We start from the raw sequence: 13,915 nt of genomic DNA, 5'->3' as shown, positions 1-13,915 counted from the left end.
CTTTTGTTACCTATTCTGACATCGGACTCAAACTTCTTTTAAACTGAGTTTTACTGTGCCTATTGCTATGTGTTTCTTTATTCTACATTGGCTAGAGGTAGAGGAAAAGGGTTGAGATCTCTCAACTTATTCAATAGATGTGTGCAATCTAAGAACATCCTCAAAACCCCTTCAGATAGATTTACAGCAGATTCCACTGAGTGTGTAGCCAAAGGTAATATCGTTGGTTAGCTTGCTTGTTAGCTGAACCGTGAAGTCGTTATAAGGTCAGGTATACCACCCTCCTTTCGAAGTAGCATAGTCCAACAGACAGATCGATTGATTTTCTGTCAGATGAGTCTATTCTTAATTAGGGTTGTTTACCTTACCTAACAATGACTTCATGGTTCAGCTAACAAGCAAGCTAACCAAATATATTACCTTTGGCTACACACTCAATGGAATCCGCTGTAAGTATTTTTCAGTAAGGGAATATTCTAAGTTGGCAAGTATTGTGGATTCATTACATAATTATTATTCATGAAATATCAAGATGCTCCTGAGATTTAGGAGATTTAGGACCATATTCTGGCAAAAAATGACTGCAATTTTACCTTATAATTGCAATTTTATTATTTTTTAAGGATGTTCGCTACTCTGTTAAAAAATAACAAGCTTTTTTAAAGACTATTATGAATTGATAGTATATAAATAAAACAAGAGTGCACACGCTGAAATGTCTCGCCTTCTATACTAATCATTGATATTATGTTGATAGTCCTAAGTATAAAGCTTAGTTTTATTACAACTGTCTCATAAACTTAACATTAACCAAGATAACTAAACAAAGACCAATGAACCTTGAAAATGAGGTCAAGGTCAGATGAACCATGCCAGGCAGACATGTGCAGCTAACAATGCTTATATACAACATATATAGTTGACCCATTACTTATAGTTTAAGAAAAATAGACCAAACACAAAAACTTAACACTGTGCAATGAACCGTGAAAATGAGGTCACCGTCAAATAAAACCTGCGCGACTGACATAAAGATCATAAAATATTTCCATACACCAAATATAGTTGACCTATGGCATACAGTATTAGATAAAAAGACCAAAACTCAAAAACTTAACTTTGACCACTGAACCATGAAAATGAGGTCAAGGTCACATGACATCTGCCCGCTAGACATGTACACCTTACCATCATTCCATACAACAAATATAGTAGACCTATTGCATATAGTATGAGAAAAACAGACCAAAACACAAAAATTTAACTATAACCACTGAACCATGAAAATGAGGTCAAGGTCAGATGACACCTGCCAGTTGGACATGTACACCTTACAGTCCTTCCATACACCGAATATACTAGCCCTATTGCTTATAGTATCTGAGATATGGACTTGACCACCAAAACTTAACCTTGATCACTGATCCATGAAATGAGGTCGAGGTCAAGTGAAAACTGTCTGACAGACGCGAGGACCTTGCAAGGTACGCACATACCAAATATAGTTATCCTATTACTTATAATAAGAGAGAATTCAACATTACAAAATATTTGAACTTTTTTTTCAAGTGGTCACTGAACCATGAAAATGAGGTCAAGGACATTGGACATGTGACTGACGGAAACTTCGTAACATGAAGCATCTATATACAAAGTATGAAGCATCCAGGTCTTCCATCTTCTGAAATATAAAGCTTTTAAGAAGTGAGCTAACACCGCCGCCGGATCACTATCCCTATGTCGAGCTTTCTGCAACAAAAGTTGCAGGCTCGTCAAAAACTAAAAAAGTAGAAAAAAATGGAGGGTTCGTGTGCTCGTTTTTGAGATATAAGCCATTGAAAATTTGGCGGGAAATAATTCTCTCTAGATTTTTCATATATTTAACATTGGCACCTAATTTGTTTAACAAACTATGAAAAATTAAGAAGAATTTAATAAAATTTTGAAATATGGCTTTTTAAACTTTATGTTATAAAATTATGAAAAGAAAAGTAGGGGTTAGTGGGCAAATTATTTTAATGACAATACATGGATAAAACCAGAGGATTCCGAAAATCTGGCAAAAAATAAAAAAAATGGAGGAGCAAACATCCTTAATGGCAAGGTTGGCACCAGATGCATGCCATCTAAATCAGCACCTGTGTATTGGTTGTAAAACAACAGGATAATTTCATAAATTTTTTTTAGCCATATATATACTAAATTTCAATAAATGCAAGCAGTAACTTTCAGTGAAACAAATTTAATGTATTACCTTGATCGAATGGAACAAAATTAAAGTCAGGTCGGTATTTCCTCAGCTTGCCATTGCTAGCCGTTTTCTTAAACTGTCCATCAGATTTGGATGTGTCGTAAACAACCTCTCCCTTGAAATCCATGGCCTTGATTACTGCCTCTGCTGCCTCCTTTATACTGACTTCATCTTCCTCACCAACTGTAAACAAGTATTTCATTATTATATAAAATATGTATTGTAAATTTAGAAATTATTGGGTGCATTTATTATTGTGACTTTTCAAGAATGGACATGTACAAAAGTATGTATTTAATAATTGCGATTTTGAAAAAATCTCCATTCAGGTCTTTGTTTTAGTTATCAGAATGTGAGTTCTTATTATTGCGATACTCTCCCAGTAGCATAATCACAATAATTAAAACCTCACAATAATTTCTGAATTGACAGTACTTAAATGAACCAGGAGTGTTGGAGTAGAAGCTTTAACTAATCTGACTAGCCAAACAGAGGTTTTAACATTAGGGAACATAATGTAGTTTGCCATTTCAAAATACTGTTGAATTCCGGGAATATATATCATGAAATACTGCACAGACACAAAAAACAACGGCCGGGGTTGGCTAACAACGTCCTATTAATGAAAGTACAGATAATGACAGAATGCTATTTTCATTTTTTCAAACAAACATTGAAATGACATATTAATGCCCCATTATTGGTCTTTAGATTATGCAATGGTGAGTTGAATTTATTATTGCTATTTTTGAAGAATGGACAATGTCAGGTAGATCAATATTGAGATATATGTGTTAGATATCAGAATGAGTTCTTATTATTGCAATTCTTACAGAGTAGCATTATTACCATTAAGTTCTGGTTTTACATTATTAAATAACAATAGTATCAAATCAAGCCAGATTCACTATATGCCTAATTATTTTATGTATAGGTCACTCCATATTCAGTATTGTAGGATACCAATTTTAGTGCATTCAGCATTTTAGATGTTGGGGAAAACAACAAATTAGCAAAAATTGATACCAACATAAATAAATGAATGCCCCACACTTTTGATATTTGGACAATAATAGAATAAACTTATTATTAGTAAATATTCAACAAAGACATGAAAGATGTCATGTTATACTTTATCACAGTTCTTTTAATTACCTGATAAAATAATTGGATCTATTTCTTGATAATTTCTAAGAACCCAGATCATCAGTCTTGCTAAATCTCTGGAGTAAATAAACTGTCTCCTTGGAGATCCTGTCCCCCAGACAGTAAAGGGTGTGTTGTTCTCTGGAAAGACAAAAACAATATTTTATATTTAAGAAAATACATATTTTATTAAATCATTCTTGTGTAACAGTAAATAGATCTAGACCTCCTGCTTAAATACAAACAGCTAAAAAGTCCAAAAGATTTCTATATTGACCGGTTGATCATAACCCATAAAATAAAACTTGTATTAATTTACAGTAGAAATAATATATCACATGTATCAGCAATGGTCCTACGGGAAAATATATAATTCCAGGGAAAGCATAACTTTAACATTTGTATCAGGTTTTTGGCATTGAGCATCACTGATGCCAATACCTGTAAAATGCGCATCTGGTACATTAAAATTGATACAATTAATGTTTTGTTATCAATGAAATACATGTAAACAAGAAGGTGTCCCCAGTACACAGGGGGTGGGGGGGGGGGATCTCTGATTTGGCAATAAAATCAGAAAGATCATATCATAGGGAACATGTGTACTCAGTTTCAAGTTGATTGGACTTCAACTTCATAAAAACTACCTTGACCAAAAACTTTAACCTGAAGCGGGACAGATGGACGAACGGACGCACAGACCAGAAAATATAATGCCCATAAATGGGGCATAATAAATTGGGCATACAAATATACTCTTGAAGGGAACACTATAAATTTTAGTTGAAAAGCAACAATAAAAGGGCAGTCAATAGAATTGAGAACTTTATTTATCAAAGTATGACTAAATAGAACAACTAAGACGTACTTTTAGCCATATAAATCTTATGAATCAATCCTGGTAGCACATGACCATCTTCCAAGTTGAAATTGTCATGTGGTCCATAGACATTGGTTGGGACTACTGAAGTAAACTGACAACCATGCTGCTTGTTGTAAGCTCTGAAAATAAAACAAAACATGGAAGAAAGTTAAGGTCAATTATATATTCTTTAATTTCTTCTTTTTTCCTTAGAAATTTTGCCCATTATTCTCTTTTATTCATATTTTAGAACCACAATAATCTTTATCAATTTGTGCCCATTTTCCCTTGACTTTTTTCCCCCCCATTATTCTCTGTTCTGTAAACCTCATTTAGACCTTCATGGTAGTAAAGATTTATTCATGTATGACTAATTAAGATTGATTATCTGTAATCCCTTTGATGAACCTATCTAATAAACAATCTTGAGGGCGTTGAGAAATATATCATGTATAACAGGCTATTATTTAAACTTGGAATTATTATCAATTATGGAATTTTCATAATTTCTCGTGCTTGAAATTTCTAATAAATTCCATGTTTATTCTGTACTTCAATGGTCTGTGCTGCGCACAACACTTTCTTTTACAAAGAAGATATTACATTTTCAATAGAATGTACTGTGCAGCACACAACACTATCTATACAAAATACATTATATGGAAAGTGTTTTGAACCACTCAAAACATTATGATACCAAATAATCATGGAATTTATTAAAAATTTCCAGCACAGAAAATTTTGCAAATTCTATAATTAAAAATAATTCCAAGTTTAAATAATAGCCTGTTGTATATGTATATTTAATTTAATCATACATGGGACCTAGGGGAGGTAATTTGAATTTGCCTATGACTGTTTAATATGATGTATGTTTGAAAGGAACAGTCCTTATCAAACTAGATAGTGTTCTCAGTGGTTGTCATTGTTGGTGTGGTTTATAATTGTTTTTGTTCTCTTTCATATAGATTAGACTTCCTGTTTGAATGCATTGTTTTTCACTAGTCATTTTTTATAGCTTGCTGTTGTTTGAAGACTGCACTTTGACCTGTAATGGTTTGCTTTAACAAATTGTGACTTGGATGAAGAATTGTCTTGTAGGCACTCATATCACATCTTCTTATATTTATGATTTAGAGAAATCTTGTTATTTTATAAAACATACAAAAAATTCATATTTAATATTTATAAATATATGATTCATACCTATTCTGTACATCTATCATTCTTTTGGAATAGGAATATCCAAAGTTAGAGTCATGTGGGGGACCATTGTGTACCTGGAGTTAAATAAAAAGGTGGAAGTTACTTTACAATGATAAATGGCTGTTTATCACCACGAAAAATTAAAAATACAAAATAAATTTAACTTTCAGTGAAGCCCAAACAGATACTAACTGAAAAAAATCAAGATTATTTTCTAGATTGTAACTTATTTATTATTTTATATCCATATACTACTGATATTGACTATAAAATAATAAATACCATAGTCTCCCTATTATAATTATTAACAAAATATGCTGATCTTTACAATCAGTATGCAACAATAAGATCCATACTGATATTGACTATTTGAAAAAAGAAATGCTAATAACCCTGCCACTATCATTATGTACCTATTCCAAATCAGGAGTCTGTAGTTCAGTGGTTGTCATTGATTTATGTCTGTCAAATTAGTTTTTTTAAATTGTTTTGTTATGAAGTAGGCCATTAGTTTTCTCAATAGAATTGTTTCATATTTTTCATGTTGGGGTCTTTAATAGCCAACTGTACAATACAGGTTTTTCTCGATGTTGAAAACCATACCCTGGTCTATAATTGCTTACATCCACTTCATTAAAATTTGGTGGATAGTAATTTCATTGGCACTCATACAACATCTCCTTATTTTTATATAATCTCCCTTTTATTCTGACATACTGATTACCTACCATTGTTTCATCTAAAGCAATCTCCCTTTTATCCTGACATACTGATTACCTACCATTGTTTCATCTATAACAATCTCCCTTTTATCCTGACATACTGATTACCTACCATTGTTTCGTCTATAGGATAAGTTGTCTTATCTGGAAATATACACGTCGACAGACAGGATACTACTTTCTTAACTCCAGTGGTGTGGCTGATGTTCAGAACATTATCATTAATTAAGGTATTAATTCTCTGAAATAAAAAAACCCACATAAAATGAGGAATAAATGGTAAAATTTAATTCAACATTTCATAACCATGTTAACTAGTGAGGATATCAATTATTATTATACTGTGGATTAATCTATTTTCACTGATTGAGAGACATTTGTATTTTTGTGGAATTTGATGTTATGGTTTTGCCAGTCTGCATACATAAGCATTAAAATATTATACTTTATTGAACATTTGTGGTTCATGTTTACCAGTAAAATCAACAGTTAACAATCATAATTAGAGATTATTTAACCTTATAAAGTTGAGATATTTGAGATATTTTGATTAAACTACTGAAAATTCTGAAATGATTGAGAAGTTTTTATCAATTTTGCAATAACGTGACTGGTTGAGTATCACAATAAAAAGAGATTGCATTCTGATATATCGGATAAATATATCTGTATATATATGCACTCTGTGCAGCTTTTCTTGAAATCGCAAGAATACATCTTTTTTTTTCATTCTTCAAAAATTGTTATGATCGTGATCATACATGTAAATGCATGCAATAGTTTCTGAATTTACAGTAGTAAATGGGTAAAACTAAACTTTAGAAAATAGAAAATACCATTCACAATCCTTATAGAACAACATGTCACTACATGAAGTGATTTTTGTCATGCCGGTAAAAATAACTTACATAAAAGTCAAGATTGTATTTAAGATTTCTGAACAATCCTCCGACCATAGCAGCTAAATGTATGACATGTGTTGGCTTGATTCTCTTAAATATGGCTTCAGTGGCTGCCCTATCACTGAAAATTCAAAATAATGTTTTTTTAAATGTAATGACAATGTATCTTAAAGTATAAGGCCAAAATAAAAAGATTGTATGTTTGCCAAAACGCGACCGACCCAAAATAAACTCGCCGACTCAAATTCTTTTTTTGACGTTTTTTTTGAAGAATTTTTTTTTTCGGATTTTTTTTGGGTCCGCTCCGTCATCGTACAATACTTAATGTTTGTCGTCTTTGCGTTTGAAAGTAACTGTGAATAAGATTTAAAGAAAGCATATAAAAGACGCAGTGAATCGATATTCGATGTTCTCTGTTTTTATCTTCTTATTTAACGAACGTAAAGAAGTAAAACAAGTGAAGTGGCACAGTTTTTTTTATGCTGTAGTTGTCTGTACTACCAAACCCTTACCTATATGCTCAATGTTAATTTCATCGTGTTATCGAATATCTGATAAGAATATTCAGGTAGATTTGTTCAAAACCATGTGCAATCGAATATTTTCAATGTTATTCTGACAGGAAATGGATCCGGAAGTTGCGAATTTACAATCTTGCAAGAAGATTTTGTTTTTACTGAATAAAAAGGAATTATTTCTTGATAAATTGTTGTCTTTAATTATAATCTTTCTTTATCATGTAAATTAGATGCCCTTTTATTCAAATAGTTGAAATTTACAAGTCTCATTAGACAAGATCAGTACGTTGCTGTTTGGGAGAATTTGATAAAACTATAATTGTTCACAGAATCAGAAATATAATCTTAACTGAATGTAACTCCCTCTGAATAATTTATTGCAATATATATCCCTTTTGACAAGAGAAATCTGACTTTTGACAGAAATATTTTTTTCACATGTGCAAAAGTAAAAACATGTTATGGACGCCATATTGGATTTTTATACAAATTTGTGAGGAAGCCTCTAGAACCATGACCTAAAAATAAATAGTCTTCAGAAAACGTTAACTTTGTGCAATTATATTTTATCAATAATGATTATTTTCAAAAATTTAAACTTGATTATTTAAAGAAATAAAATTATAACAAATACGTTTTTAGTTTGGAGATTCTACAGAACATGCTTTGATCTATTTATAGCCAAATTAGTTTACCTGTGTGATAATGTAAATACAAATTTGTTTTCAAAACATAAAAAAGACACAAACTAAGGATGGTAGATAATAATTCATATAAATATTTTAGGACATTTAATCTATTTTAATAGAAATAGGATTTAAAAACTGCAAACAAATTTAATCATTACATAATCAGCTGATATTTTTTTTACACAAACATCGTGTTGATGGAACTATTGAAAATCACTTCATAAATCCACCAGCCCTTTCACAAAGCTAGCAATTGTCAGTGTTATATACATCTCAGGATACAAATCATATAGTAGACCTGGGAACAGTATATCCTAATATACATGTTCCTGAGTAGACTAATTTATTTATAGAGGTTTTAAATTCATGGCTTTTGGTTTTCTCTACAAAAGTTTGACGGAAAAAAAAGATATACTGTTTTAAGATCTTTTAATATTTTCATGCAAATTCTAAAAAAAAAAAAAGAATTTGCCTACCTACCTACCCACACCCAGTCATCATGGGTCGGGTTTGGGCAAACTGAAATATTTTTAATTGTGGCCTAAATTGTATCTAAAAATTTGCACAACAGTACAAATAGAAGATGGTCTATTCTAGACATTCCAGTACATTTGTGTATTTTCATAATGCCTAAGAAGGGAGGGGCTGCCCCAGTCATGCTTCAGTGATTCCCTATATAATCAACAAAAATGTTCACAGAAAAAAGGGGGACCCCATTCATCATTCAACATAATCAAGAGAAAGAACTATATGCAGTCAACTAATAATATTAATAATATTCATGATATTGACAAATGTATGTACAGGCATTGCATGACTTATTTATTTTGCTGATCACTTGGGATATCCACATTTTCTTTCTACCTACAAAAGGACCATGACTTGTACTGTGTACACCTACCATTGAAATAAGACTTCACATATTGGAATTGTGCACTTATATTAAATGACTTAGTATAATTTAGTGGACTCTCTCGTCAAATAAACTTACGACAAATCTCCGTCTTTAGAGGAAAGGAAATGCCATTCCTCATTAGGGTTTTTCTCTTCACCAGTGGCTATAAACTCAATGGCTTTTCCAACCAAACCTGTACCACCAGTCACCATAATAACTTTCTTTTCTGCCATTTTTTAATTTCTGGAAAAGAAAAATGATGGGACATTTATATATTTTATCTGATCAATTTTATCATTGTTTGAAACCAGAATAACAATGAATAAGTCCAAGTACATGTACATGAATATAATATACCATGTATGAACATGCTTTTCGGCATCTAAAAGAATTTTTTTTAAAGAACATTTTACTAAAATACACATTCCACAGTTATAAATGATGAAAAATTATTTTGTTAATAATTAAACCATTGATCATTTTCCTTTGGCGATTATAATACATGTTGTAATATAATCCTGGTTTTGAAGCAGACAAAGGAATTACTTGAATTAGTGATAAAGTAAAAGTTTTGTCAGGATTATAACAAACATGAGTTATCTACCTTTTTTGAGGTTTGAAAACAATTAGAGCTATAATATGGATTTTTCATCAATCGCAAATGTTTTCAAATGTGTAAAGCTTCAACTGTCATGAATGTTTGCACCTCAGGCATATAGGTTGCATTTCATCAATCAGAATGAGCAAACTAGTTAATGTATAGCCTGGTTTTTGCAGTTTTCACAATAAACTTTTGCTTTCAAAAGCCAACAGCTCTTTTATCAAATTTTTTTAGTTGGATTCTGTTGGCTTGCAGAGAAGAATTTTACAAACCCAAGATCAATTTTACAGCTTCGGCTGGTGGTCTTGTGGTTAAGACTGGAGCAAAATAATTTGATGTGTCCTGATTCAGGGTGGAACCCAGGATATTCAGTACTATATATATATAGCAATTTATTGGTAATTACCAATAAGTTATAAACATATTAATTTTACAGGGACAAAAAAAGGAGGCAAATGGTCAAAAACTACCCTAGATGTAAAACCATAGCCTTTATGATATTTGTCAAAAATGATACGTGCTAAAGTTCTGCAGATACACACCTGTAGCGTTACCTCGAATAACTGATTAACACTTGTAATGAACAAATAACACTTGAAATTTAATATTAGCACATATTAGAAACTTTTAGACATTTGATTTTTAAATAAAAGTATATTATACAGGTTTTTATAACTTAAGGGCATACGATACAGTTTTGATCCCGTATTTACAATTTGATAAAAAATTCCATATAGACTATTGTTTAATACCTGATTAAATCAAATATGTAATAAAAAATATACCTTCATGTGCTAGTTTTTTGAGTAAAATTAGGTCGAAATTTTGTATATTTGCTCAAAATTCGGATCTGTGGCCGTATTTTCCCTTTCGAAAGAGAGACGTAACTTTTTGGTTTTAAAAGATAAACACAAATTGTTTTTTGTTAAATAATTTGTAATTTCTGTATTTAATAAGTATCCTAAAAATTTATACATTTTTTTTTTCAGAAATCAACTCATATTTATCAAATGTTCATGAATGTAGACAAAAACATAATTTTTTGCTGTATAGTTATCAAATTAAAAAAAATTGCACTATTTACATTTTCATGAAAATTGGCACACATATAATCTTCTTACATAATCAAACCAAATGGCATTTTAAAAAAGAGGGGTCCATGAACTCGTTTTCAAGTTAAATAAGTTTGAATGATAAAAATCAGTCGAAAACTGAATCTTTTCCCCATAAGTCATAGTTTGACGTCGCGAAAATAACAATTTTGGTTAGCAACGTCATAACCTCCCCTGCAACTGTATCGTTTGCCCTTAAGGAAGTTCGTTGCTCAGTTTCAAAATAAATAACTTTCCATAAAACTAGTATAAATTGATAGGGGATTAATTGAGGAATAAAAAAAGAAAAAAATATATAGGGGTCAATGTGCTTGTTTACGAGATAATAGCCATTGGAATTTTAGCGGGAAAATGTTCTCTCTTGATTTTTTATTGTTTTATCTTTGACCACTTAAAGTTCTCAAAAACTATGAAAAAATAAATAAAATTCTATACAACTATTACATATGGCTTAATTATAATAATACATACATGTAAAAGATTTATAAAAAGAAAAATGGGGGTTCATGGGCAAAAATTTTTAAGGCATTCAAATGGATAAAACCGGCGGATTTCAAAAATCTTAAAAAAATTCCAAAACATGACAAGCAAACATCCTTAAATATGATATATACATGTAACAAGAATGTGTCCCCAGTACACGGATGCTCCAGTCGCACTATCATTTTCTATGTTCAGTGGACCGTGAAAATGGGGGAAAATCTCAAATTTGGCATTAAAATTAGAAAGATCATATCATAGGGCACATGTGTACTAAGTTTCACGTTGATTGGACTTCAACTTCATCAAAAACTACCTGAACCAAAAACTTTAAAATGAAACGGCACAGACGGAGGAACATACGCAGAGACCAGAAAACATAATGCCCATAAATGGGCCATAAAAAGCAGGTCAGTTCCAGCGTTTTACTCCAACATGTCCAACATGGTGACCAAGGATAACGCAAATATACCATTTGGCCTGGTCGCCATGTTGGATGTACACATTTATTGACACTTTATTTATAACGATTTTTATGAACTTACCTGCTTGCTGTAAATCATTTCTAAGTTATCAAATACACTTATAATATGATATTACTTAATAATCAGTTTAAAGGTCACCAATATGTTCTAAAATTAAAATTTCAAATGTTATTCGGTCATTACAAGTGTTATATGGATAATAATGGTGTTATTGGGTCATTTGTGTCACCCCACCTATAGTGTGACAGAAAATATATTTTGTACGTGTATGACAGTGGTGTATGTGCAGATTTTACCTTAAGACTTACTAAGCCAAAATGTGATTCTTCTTCTACTTTCAGTCACATTCAACTGTCTGATTATTATGACACTGAGATGTGCATGAAGTCCAAAATAATAAATTAAATATTTAGAATTCTAATATGGTGGGATAACCACTTCAATGACGTTATGTTTAAGTATTAAATCTATGCATTGGATAAAGTAAACAATTCAACAGGATGCTTTACAGTAAATCTTGAGTTGCCGACTTATCCCTCAATCAGATTAAAATGAAAGATCCTGTGTCAGTGTGTCTGACCACTTAAAGTTCTCAAAAACTATGAAAAAATAAATAAAATTCTATAAAACTATTACATATGGCTTAATTATAATAATACATACATGTAAAAGATTTATAAAAAGAAAAATGGGGGTTCATGGGCAAAAATTTTTAAGGCATTCAAATGGATAAAACCGGCGGATTTCAAAAATCTTAAAAAAATTCCAAAACATGACAAGCAAACATCCTTAAATATGATATATACATGTAACAAGAATGTGTCCCCAGTACACGGATGCTCCAGTCGCACTATCATTTTCTATGTTCAGTGGACCGTGAAAATGGGGGAAAATCTCAAATTTGGCATTAAAATTAGAAAGATCATATCATAGGGCACATGTGTACTAAGTTTCACGTTGATTGGACTTCAACTTCATCAAAAACTACCTGAACCAAAAACTTTAAAATGAAACGGCACAGACGGAGGAACATACGCAGAGACCAGAAAACATAATGCCCATAAATGGGCCATAAAAAGCAGGTCAGTTCCAGCGTTTTACTCCAACATGTCCAACATGGTGACCAAGGATAACGCAAATATACCATTTGGCCTGGTCGCCATGTTGGATGTACACATTTATTGACACTTTATTTATAACGATTTTTATGAACTTACCTGCTTGCTGTAAATCATTTCTAAGTTATCAAATACACTTATAATATGATATTACTTAATAATCAGTTTAAAGGTCACCAATATGTTCTAAAATTAAAATTTCAAATGTTATTCGGTCATTACAAGTGTTATATGGATAATAATGGTGTTATTGGGTCATTTGTGTCACCCCACCTATAGTGTGACAGAAAATATATTTTGTACGTGTATGACAGTGGTGTATGTGCAGATTTTACCTTAAGACTTACTAAGCCAAAATGTGATTCTTCTTCTACTTTCAGTCACATTCAACTGTCTGATTATTATGACACTGAGATGTGCATGAAGTCCAAAATAATAAATTAAATATTTAGAATTCTAATATGGTGGGATAACCACTTCAATGACGTTATGTTTAAGTATTCAATCTATGCATTGGATAAAGTAAACAATTCAACAGGATGCTTTACAGTAAATCTTGAGTTGCCGACTTATCCCTCAATCAGATTAAAATGAAAGATCCTGTGTCAGTGTGTCCAAGTACATGCCGGGACACAGTAATTTTATATTTTAATCAGAACTGTAAATTTTAAAATTGACGGTTTCTCTCTGTTTATTTTTTAATTTCATACAGATGAAAAAGAAAGAGTACAATTCGTTATCACTAACTTGTTTGTATGTGTATTCTGTATATTTACCTGGGTGATAGGGACGCCACGTGAAAATACAGTAGGAAGTGAAGAAACAGGTTTTGTCAAGCAGGTGCTTCCGGTTTTTCAATTAACAGGTTACACTAAAAACCTATTAAAACCTGGACAGAAAAGACCTGAATATAATATACGATTTGATT

The 13,915-nt window shown here is 31.5% G+C and overlaps 1 protein-coding gene across 4 annotated transcripts in view; it reads right to left on the bottom strand.

The window, feature by feature from the left end:
* LOC143047728 (GDP-L-fucose synthase-like) overlaps nucleotides 1–13,915 on the bottom strand; it is a 15,884-nt gene extending 1,969 nt beyond the window's left edge. The window contains exons 1-8 of one of the 4 annotated variants that reach the window (XM_076220937.1): nucleotides 13,764–13,915; nucleotides 9,288–9,434; nucleotides 7,096–7,210; nucleotides 6,300–6,428; nucleotides 5,466–5,539; nucleotides 4,266–4,399; nucleotides 3,407–3,538; nucleotides 2,255–2,434 (exon numbers count right to left, since the gene is read on the bottom strand). In XM_076220937.1, the coding sequence (XP_076077052.1) occupies nucleotides 2,255–2,434; nucleotides 3,407–3,538; nucleotides 4,266–4,399; nucleotides 5,466–5,539; nucleotides 6,300–6,428; nucleotides 7,096–7,210; nucleotides 9,288–9,424 (901 nt within the window). In that variant the 5' untranslated portion in view covers nucleotides 9,425–9,434; nucleotides 13,764–13,915. The other 3 variants (XM_076220940.1, XM_076220938.1, XM_076220939.1) reach the window with 3 other exon arrangements.

The sequence above is a fragment of the Mytilus galloprovincialis genome, chromosome 10 (assembly GCF_965363235.1).
Source record: "Mytilus galloprovincialis chromosome 10, xbMytGall1.hap1.1, whole genome shotgun sequence".
In the NCBI taxonomy this organism is placed as follows: domain Eukaryota; kingdom Metazoa; phylum Mollusca; class Bivalvia; order Mytilida; family Mytilidae; genus Mytilus; species Mytilus galloprovincialis.
The sequence above is the reverse complement of the archived record's forward strand: the minus strand, read 5'-3'. Positions and strand labels throughout refer to the sequence as shown.